Source organism: Rosa chinensis, chromosome 4 (assembly GCF_002994745.2).
Source record: "Rosa chinensis cultivar Old Blush chromosome 4, RchiOBHm-V2, whole genome shotgun sequence".
NCBI lineage: Eukaryota > Viridiplantae > Streptophyta > Magnoliopsida > Rosales > Rosaceae > Rosa > Rosa chinensis.
This window is the reverse complement of record NC_037091.1, coordinates 19,525,169-19,535,670: the sequence shown is the minus strand read 5'-3', so window position 1 is coordinate 19,535,670 and position 10,502 is coordinate 19,525,169. Positions and strand designations below refer to the sequence as shown.

Sequence of the window (10,502 nt, the reverse complement as noted above, 5' to 3'; positions counted from 1 at the left end):
TAAAATTTTGATCTAGAAACTTTGACATAATCATTGGATTTCATTGAAATAAAGTATCAATTTTGATTCGAACTTTATTCATTCAAGTATGTTTCCCAGAGAGCTAGAATGCCTCGTGGATAGTGCTACTACGCAAACCATACTTCGAAATAGGCAGTTATTTCTTGAGATGACGCCTACTTGATCTTTAGTGACTACGATAGCAGGGTCATCTAAATTAATTCAAGGTTAAAGACCAGCTCAATTCTTGTTGCCAAATGGCACAATCATTAATGTCACTGAAGCTCTCTACGCTCCTAGGGCCGGAAAGATATAAGAGCCAATGGTTTCCATGTGGAAACACATCGTGAGAATGGACAAGAGTTCCTTTACATCACCTCTAATGACTACAAACATAAAAGAGTCTTAGAGAAGCTTATGTCTCGATCTAGTGGGTTGTATGCAACCATTATTCGAATGATTGAATCCAATCATGTTATGAGAGATGATTTATGGGATTCTGACACATATAGGCTTTGGCATGACCGTTTGGGACACCTAGGTCGTGACATGATGATCCGTATATTGAAGACTTTACATGAACATCCATTCTTCAGGACGAAGAGACATAAGAACCAAATATTGGTTCGAGAAGAAGCACATGCACCTCATGGCATCAAGATTGTGCAAGACCGGCCACTTAAGGCCTGCGCCGTCTACCCCCTATGGCCCCCACATGGCTTTGATGCCATGGATTCCTATTGGACTCCTCTTTCTACTTCTGAAGTCAATTGTGACTTCATGGCTCAACCAAAATCTCATTGGTTGTTTCTAAAGCCCATCATTCCTTTTGCAAAACCTGCTCTTTAGCAAAATTAGGATCGAGACCATCCTATGAAAAGACACTAAAGAAAAAATACCATTCTTGCAAAGAATCCAAGGTGATATTTGTGGACCTATTCAACCACCTTGCAGACCATTTAGATATTTTATGGTGTTGGTTGATGCATCGACACACTGGTCACATATCATGTTATTGTCCACAAGGACCGCTGCATTTGCTAAACTCCTAACCCAAATTATTAAGTTAAGGGCTCACCACCCTGATCATCCTATTAAGTTTATAAGACTAGACATTGCTGGGGAGTTTACATCAAAAACTTTTGGTAATTATTGCATGTCCATTGGGATTGAAGTTGAACATCCAATTCCTCATGTTCACACCCAAAATGGTCTTGCAAAAGCCGCCATTAAATGACTACAAATGGTTGCTAGAGCGTTGGTAATGCACACCAATCTTCCTATTTCTGCTTGGAACTATGCAATATTGCATGCAGCTGTGCTTATTCATCTGAGGCCCACTGCCAGTCAACCCTTTTCTGCATCCCAAATGGTGACTGGGTATGAGCTTGATGTCTCACACTTATGCATATTTGAGTGTGCAGTTTATGTGCCAATTACGCCGCCATAACGCACCAAAATGGGTCCTCAATGACGATTAGGCATTTATGTTGGATATAATTCTCCAACCATTGTCCACTACTTAGAACCCTTGACAGGCAATCTCTTTACTGCTAGATTTGCGGATTATCAGTTTGATGAGACAGTCTTCCTGTCGTTAGGAGGAGATGAGAACATAAATGTTTAACAGGAACGACAGGAATTGTCATGGTCTGTCCCTACTCTGTCTCACCTTGATCCCCAAACCGCACAATCTAAAATTGAAGTGCAGAGAATTCTCGATCTTCAGAACGTAGCAGAATCGATGCCTGATGTATTTTCTGATATCGTTAAAGTGACGAGATCACACATACCCATGCAAATGTGTCTACAATGATTGATGTCCCTAAAAGTAGAAGACATGGCGCCATCTCAAGGGCACCTGAGCATGGCGCCAACGTCCCCTATATGGGTGACGCAGTGGCTCAAGCTATGGCTCCTGCCAGAAAGCGCGAGAGGCCCAAAGGTTCGATGGATTCTCACCCAAGAAAGAAAGCGAGTTTGGCACAAAATAATCCATTAATCATCGATGTGAATAATCCATCTCATGAGAATATTCCGGATTATGGTTATGTCCAAGAGACATCATTAGGGGACGCTCTAATGTCAGAACCAATTCCAAAGGATAGGGAGATCTTCATGAATTACACTACTGTACTTGAGATGATGGATAGAAATTCTATTGCTATTGATGATGCATTTGTATATCATGTTGCAAAAGGAATTATAGAATATGATGATATCAAACCTTGCTCTATTGAAGAATGTCAACGAAGAGCGGATTGACCTAAATGAAAAGATGCAATCCAGGCTGAATTAGATTCACTAGCAAAGAGACAGGTATTTGGGCCTAGATGTAAAGCCTGTTGGCCATAAATGGGTCTTTGTTAGAAAGCATAATGAGAAAATTAAGGTGGTTAGATCCACCTCGTGGCGCAAGATTTCTCACAATGCCCTGGAATCGACTACGAGGAGACATATTCTCCCATAATGGACGTTATAACGTTCCGCTACCTTGTCAGTTTGGTAGTTTTTGAAAAACTTGACATGTAGCTTATGGATGTGGTTACAACATATCTCTATAGGGATCTTGATTTAGAGATATATATGAAGGTTCCAGATGGACTTCAGTTACCCAAATCAAGTGGCTCTAAACCAATGAGCGCATTTTCAGTAAGATTAAAACGCTCACTATATGGATTAAAACAATCCGGACGGATGTGGTATAATTGTCTAAGTGACTACTTGATTGGGAAGGGATATATTAACAATGAAATATGCCCATGCGTGTTCATTAAAAGAACAAGTTTTAGATTTGCAATTGTAGCAGTTTACGTCGATGACATGAACCTAATTGGAACTCTAGCTGAGTTGAAGGAAACTGCTAAGTATTTGAAATCCGAATTTGATATGAAAGATCTTGGGAAAACACGGTTTTGTCTCTATTTAGAACTCGAGCACCGTAGTGATGGGATTTTGATCCATCAGTCTGCATATACTCAAAAAATTCTAAGTTGCTTTAATGAAGATAAAGCAAAGCCTGTGGGTACTCCCATGATTGTTGTAGTCTTGAGCCCGAAAAAAATCTGTTTCATCCAAAGGATGAGGACGAAGAGTTATTAGAGGCCGAAGTGCCCTATTTAAGTGAAATAGGCGCATTATTGTACTTCACTCAATGCACAAGACCAGACATCTCATTCGTAGTGAACTTGTTACTCAACATAGCTCTGCGCCAACATGCCGCCATTGGATTGGTGTAAAGACAATCTTTCGATACTTAAGAGGTACGATTGATATGGACCTATTTTATCCCTATAGAGAGAAGAGGAATGACGGAAAATTGGGATTGGACCCCAAGAGGCAAACCGCCATCTTCCATAGCATGACCGCAGGCCATGCTACTGTCACCGGTGCTGCCACCTTCCAAGGAGGCCTATGTCCTCCTCCTTCCCTCCATCAAAATAACAAGGATGCTTTGATGGGTTTTACTGATGTAGGGTACCTTTCTGACCCTCACAAAGGTCGCTTCCAAATGGGTTATGTCTTTACCATGGGAAGCACTACGAAATCTTAGAGGTTTACAAAACAGACTCTTCTTACTACTTCCTCAAATCATGCAGAGATTATTGCTCTACATGAAGCCGTGCGTGTATGTAGATGGCTAAGGTCTGTAATTAGACATATTCGAGGAAGTTGTGGTTTGAAGTCTATCACGGATAAACCTACATGCATTTATGAGGATAATGCAGCTTGTATTGAGCAAATGAAGTTAGGATTCATCAAGGGCGACAACAGCAAGCATATATCGCCTAATTTCTTTTAGGATTAATTTCAGTTTACCCTCCTAAGGTTTGGGAGTGTCATCATTTCACCCCCTCTACTTTCAATTTTGAATTTTTACCTCCTAAACTTTTCAATTTCAATCAGTCTTGTCCAATTTTTACTGTTCCGTCCAAATTGGACGTTAAGTTTGACTTTTGAGGGCTAAAATGGTCATTTCAACATTAAAAAATTAAAAAAATTTAAATTTTTTTTTTTTTTCTGTTTTTAAGTTTTTTAGATTTTTATTTTATTTTTTTGTCTTCAACCTATACACCACAAATTATAATAGGTTTATAAAAACAAAAAAATTATCTAGGTGGTTGAAAGCCGCTAACTGGTCTACGATATTTGTAATATATCTCCGATAAAGTGAAGAATTTTAGAATATATCCCCAATAAAGTGAAGAAATATCTGTAAAAAATAATTTTACACTTATCTGTAAATAAATATATGTATATCCCCAATAAAGTGAAGAAATATCTGTGTAAAATTATTTTTGGTCTGCGATATTTGTGATATATATCCAATATTTATCTATAAAAAATGATTTTACACAGATATTTATTCACTTTATTGGGGATATACAGATATTTACTGGATAAAGTGTAAAATCATTTTTTACAGATATTTCTTCACTTTATTGGGGATATATCCTAAAATTCTTCAATTTATTGGATATATATCACAAATATCGTAGACCAAAAATGATTTTACATAGATATTTCTTTACTTTATTGGGGATATACAGATATTTATTTACAGATAAAGTGTAAAATTATTTTTTACAAATATTTGGGATATATCCTAAATTCTTCACTTTATCGGAGATATGTCACAAATATCGTAGACCAGTGAGCGGCTTTCAACTACCTAGAGTATTTTTTTGTTTTTATAAACCTATTATAACTTGTGGTGTATAGGTTGGAGACAAAAAAAAAAAATGAAGAAACGGAACAAAAAAAAAAAACTAAGAAACAGAAAAAAATAAAAATTAAAATAAAAAACAGAATTTTTTTTTTTTAATTTTAATTTTTTAATTTTTATGTTGAAATGACCATTTTAGCCCTCAAAAGTCAAACTTAACGTCCAATTTGGACGGAACAGTAAAAATTGGACAAGACTGATTGAAATTGAAAAGTTTAGGGGGTAAAAATTCAAAATTGAAAGTAGAGGTGGTGAAATGATTTCACCCCCAAACCTTAGGAGGGTAAACTAAAATTAATCCTTTCTTTTATAATTAGCAACAACAATCACTTCTAAAGATTGAAGTGAATCAAATCCGATCAGAGGATAATGTATCGGACTTATTCACTAAGTTGTTACCTAAACCCCCCTTCGAGAAACATGTGAAGAGCTTCGGATTGAGAAAGTTATCCTCTATACCACATACTACCATTAGTTCTCCTAGTTCACCAGCTTCAAACTTCTTCCATCCCCACCTTGGAAACCAGTCTTGGCTCTCTGGAAGATTAAGGCCAAGGTTCCTTCTTCTACTTATAATCTCAAATAACAGCATTCCAAAACTGTACACATCACATTTGTGGGTTATAGGAAGCCCCAGCCAAAGTTCTTGTGCAGCATAACAAGGTGTTCCCCTCCCACTTGTCAATGTTATATGAGTATTGTCCCTGTTGCATAGCTTGGCCAAACTGAAATCAGCAACCTTGGGGAAGAAATTCACATCCAAAAGAATATTTTCAGGTTTTATATCATAGTGGACGCTGCTGCCATTCTTCATGTAAGTAAGCAATCCCTCTAGCTGTCCTAACTGCAATTTCATGAAGCTTTTCAAATCCTAAAATCTTGTTTCCATGGAAAAGAAAACTTGTCAAGAGAACCATTTGACATATACTCATAAACAAGCGCTCTAAGGTGTCTCTCAAAGCAGAAACCATGGAGACGAACCACGTTGAAATGATGAATCCTACCAAGTGTACTAACTTCAGCCATGAATTGCTCATCAATTCTCTTGTCTGAGGTACCCCTTAGAACCTTCACTGCCACAAGTGTTCCATTACTAAATATACCTTTATAAACTGAACCAAACCCTCCTGAACCCAACAAGTTGGTGAAGTTATCAGTTGCAATCCAAATTTGTTGAGAAGTAAACCTGATGGGCTTCTTTCTTTCCATATCATTTAGAAAATTGTCCATTGTGAGTGTCAGAAAGCTTTTTTTTGTTTTTGGTCTGAGTGTAGATTGGATCATCAGAGCTTCTACCTTTCTGATTATATTTCCTCCATACTACAACTAGGATAGCAATCATCACACAAACAACTACTACAAAATGTAACAAAACAATGAAAACCTTCTATATCTTTTAAATAATGTACGATTAATTAACAAGTAACTAAATATTGAAATAACAGTCCTTGACTAATAGCACTAAAATGAGATAAAATTATCCCACTTACCCCAGCCACAAATTTTTGTTCCCACTAACCCAATTTAACATCAAATGACCATTTTTCCCTTAACCTAATTAACAAACTACCATCATGCCACTCTCTCTCTCTCTCTCTCTCTCTCTCTCTCTAGGCTGGATTAGGGCCGCTGGCGAAGGAATATTGCTCGTCGATGTCAGAGTCTACTAGTCCAGCTCAGATCGGGTTGCCGGCGGAGGAATACTGTTCCAAGATGTTAGAGTCTGGTAGTCTATCTCGTTGCCGGCGGAAGAATACTACTTGTCGATGGCGGTGGAGTTAGCTCGCTGAACATGCAGCTCCGGCAGCGACCGTGGGATCTGACTTGGGCAATGACGTCAGAATCGGACCGTGCAAGGTGTTAATTGCATCTAGCTTCCAAGTTTCTGAGCAACGACTGTGAGAAGCAAACGTGGATGCCCATAGCATTTTCTGGGTGGCCGTATAATTTTTTGTTTTTGTTTTTTGTTTTGTTTTTTTTTGTAAACTATGGGCAGAAGTCCGAGAAGGAAAAAAAAGTGTCTATTGGGGGGCAATAGACATCTATTAAAGGTCTATTAGAGGGGCAATACACGTCTACTGGAGGGGCAATAGACATTTTGAATTGTTGTAATCTCTTCTTTTTTTTTTTTCTTTAATCAAAGTTTATTTGTCTAAATTTAGGGAAATTAGTTCTCATTCCGGCGACTGAAAGTTTTATTGAGGGGCAATAGAGGTCCATTGGAGGGTAATAGATGTGTATTGGGGAAATAGAGGTTTATTGGGGGGGGGGGGGGGAATAAACCTTTCTGGCGACCTCTGGCAAGGATTTCAGAGAATCCGGTAGGCAGTGGCCGAAGATAGGATTTTGGTGACCGGTGATCAGACTCCGGCAAAAGTTGGCCGGAATCCAGTCAACTGGTGACCAGGCTCCTGCGAAGTCTCCTATGGTCTCTCTCTCTCTCTCTATATATATATATATATATATGTAACAAAGCAGTGAGGGTAAAATAGTCTCAAAAAAATAAAACTTTATGAGGTATTAAGGAAGACCTCCTTAGAGTGTTTTGGGTAAGGGAGAATTAAAAAAACTTAATGGGGTAAGTGAGAAAAAAAAATCCCTAGGATTGGGGTTAATGGACAAAAACCCTTTAAATAACGTACGATTAATTAACAAGTAACTATATATATATATATATATATATATATTTTGAATGAAGGGGTGGTGCAGCTGCTCTCAAACCTTGATTAATGAAATTGTCGAATACAGGCTGGGACATTGAGCCTAAACCCCTGATTACAATAAGCATCTAGAGAACATCCTAAAATAATAATAAGAATCTCTATCAAATAAATGTATTCAACTAGGCACCAAGTAGCAAAGAGTGCACTACTGGCTACTCTTTAACATAGATGTGACTTAACGGAAAAATAACTCGATATGTAACCCGATAATAACGTAGCATAATTACCATAAACATAGCTTTCTTACTATGTTGTCGCTGAAGGTTAAATCCGACGACACTTAGCTTCATCCTGCCACTAGGCGGCAGCAACCATTTGACTCGCCACCTACCTAGAGTAGACAAGACACTTAGAGTGCATACATAGGTATTCAGCCCAACTAGCCCTGTAAAATAGATGCAAGGATTTATTACGCGACAACATTAACCAACTAACATAATTCAAATTAAAAATAAAACAAAAAGCGAAGCCAGCCGAGGCCGGGCCCAAAAGAAGAGCCCAAGCCCAAGCCGTAATACATGAAACAAGAGAATTGCACGATGCTAGCCAAGACTAGCCCAATCCAACATCCGCTGCCACCGGCGAATCACGACTAGCGTCGCCTGGCTTGAAACGCTAGACCGTCGCCACTATCATGCCCGAATCACCCTTGCACTGTGGATGCATGCTACTGTCAACCAACCCCGTCCCCAGATCAGATCCAAGAGATCCAATCCAGATCGAAAAGGACCGATCAAAGCGACGTTGCGCCGCCACGAGCCCTCCACCACCTAGCAGCCTCCGAAATCGCGTCGTCCATCCCCTCTACTAACGAGGCCAGCCACGAACAGACCAAGTCTCAACAGCCACCGTGATTTCCCCTTGCCCCAACCTGCAAACTACCACCAAAGACCCCCTGATACGGACAAGGATGTCGATCAAGGGATCCGGCTCACTCCAGACCCACAAGGGGCCAACGAGGCCTGTTCGACAACTGCGAGAGGGCACACTGCCAAACAGGGATCGAAAATCGACTCTTGCTCTCTCAAACGGCTATTTTCTCTCTCTCGTTATAGCAAAGATAAATTGTGTTTATAGTAAGCCAAGTAACTATATATTAGAAGGCAGAAAGAGAAAAAGACAGCATACCTAATACTACAACAATGGCAACTCCTGCACCTCCATAGTAACTCGTCAACGCAAAGGCAACGAAAGCGGCAACGGCAACGGCAACGTCAGTGTAATTTCTCGACATTAATCAGGAGATAGATAACCAGTATAAATAGTATTCAACAAACTTGCAGATATACAAAGAGTCGCAGAAGTTGGAGTTAAATTACAGAAGACATAGACGATGTCTATTTAAAGAAGATGAAAAACAAGGCATGAGGATTATTAGAGAGCTAGATGAGAGTACACGTTTGTTTGACTACTGGAAGTCATATTAATTATTATTTGACTTTTTGGTTACGATGATTCCGTGAAGACTTATAATACAATCATACAAAGACTTGGAGAACACTTATATTATAAGTTAGAGCATAAAGACAAAATAGATTAAATTTCCAGCAATCTTATCCTTCAAAGTATCAGGAATTCCTTTTTTTTTTTTTTTTTTTGTTTTTTTGAGAGAAGAATGTTTATTCGCATGAGAAACAAATACAAGATATAAGTACTGGATTGTTCTGATGACAATCCAAAACCTAATATGAAAGCCAGGAAACAAAAGCACTCACTACTAACTAGCTACGCTGCGTGTAACTTTCACGAAAAAACATACTTATAGCTAAATCGGAAGAAGTGGAAAAAGGTCTTCACTTCTCCTCACACCTAAGCTAAGGTGGCCTCATTAAAACCTTGTTTTGAATTTGCAATCCCCTTGTTATGAACTGATGAGTCGGGTACCAAAAGTAGATTGCAGCTGATCAACTACTCACCAGACGTCCATGTTTTCTATTCTTCAAAAATGATGAGATAAGAATAGAAGGTGTTATCCAAGTGAATTATGCCCAATAAAAAATGGAGAAGAATTTGGAGAGATACTCGCAGACTCCAAAACTGCCACGTTTGAAATTGAAAACTGGTATTAGCTAAAACTCCAGTATTTCAACCGTCTTCAACTGCTGGCAAGACATGTCCATCCTATCTGCTGCGACCAATAACCGTCACCTTATCTGATCATCGCCGGCCATGAGAAGTCATATCAAACAACCCCACATATCTTAGCGTCTACCTGATGAAAGTATCTTCCAATGCCAGATGGATCATGTTTTGCAAAGAAGATCCATGAAAAGATGACGTGCCATTGCCATAAGAAAGCAAACAGGAGAGACAGTTAGATTCATAGTAAGGCATTGTAAACAAAGAGAATACTACCTATACTAATCATTGAATACAACAGTAAAAACCTGTGAAGAGCCAAACTATAATCAAATAGAAAAATACCAGTCTATTGAAAATAGACAACAACTCTAACCCACGACCAAAGCGTGGGAGAGAACACTAGCCAACCACCAACATTTGAAAGGATGAGGACATTACCGGAATAAGACACTGGATCGATGTATGATTAGAATCTGCAAATCTGAAAAGTTCTCGCTATACTGTGCCAGAACACCAAATTGCAGCGAACTAAAGAAACCACAACCATATAGACCACAACAAACAATCACATGAAACAAAAATTGTCTAGTTAAACTAGACACTATCTCCCAGGATCAAACGATCTAGCAGGAGAGAACTTGGGGGAGGGGGAAAACATCACCATGAAGACATGGAGGGAGGAAGCGAGGGAGGGAGAGAGAGAGAGAGAGAGAGTGTTTAGGTGTGCCTTAGATGTTAGTGTGAGTCATCGTTCCCTATTAGGAATAGACTACAAGGGAATATATTGTTGTAATTACTTACCTTGTATATGTTGTGTAGTACAATAGTACACAATAGTTGTAGTATGATTGTAATCTGTTTATATACACCACAAAATGGGTGTAATATGATATCAGAAAATTTATTCTCTCAATCTTGTCATATTTGACTTGGTATCAGAGCAAAGATCCGAAAAGGACTTTGTCTCTTTC

At 38.8% G+C, this 10,502-nt stretch overlaps 1 protein-coding gene across 2 annotated transcripts; it reads right to left on the bottom strand.

Moving 5' to 3' along the window:
- Positions 1-5,388: 5,388 nt before the first annotated feature.
- LOC112198942 (calcium/calmodulin-regulated receptor-like kinase 2) lies at positions 5,389-8,741 on the bottom strand. Of its 2 annotated transcripts, none has more exons than XM_040519248.1 (2): positions 8,578-8,741; positions 5,389-5,853 (listed from the first exon to the last, which is right to left on the bottom strand). In XM_040519248.1, the coding sequence occupies exons 1-2, from the start codon at positions 8,681-8,683 to the stop codon at positions 5,591-5,593; spliced, it is 369 nt and encodes a 122-aa protein (XP_040375182.1). In that variant the 5' UTR covers positions 8,684-8,741; the 3' UTR covers positions 5,389-5,590. The 2 variants fall into 2 exon arrangements, 1 of the variants encoding a protein (XP_040375182.1); XR_005810471.1 differs by lacking the exon at positions 5,389-5,853 and adding an exon at positions 7,432-7,834.
- Between the last annotated feature and the right edge of the window lie 1,761 nt (positions 8,742-10,502).

What these genes read in the sequence shown, in the direction of transcription:
- LOC112198942 (XM_040519248.1), bottom strand. Translation starts at nt 8,683, where the DNA reads ATGTCGAGAAATTACACTGACGTTGCCGTTGCCGTTGCCGCTTTCGTT. An exon ending in TGCCATTGTTGTAGTATTAG is followed by an intron (nt 5,854 to 8,577) that starts GTATGCTGTCTT and finishes TGTTGGGTTCAG; the next exon opens with GAGGGTTTGGTTCAGTTTAT.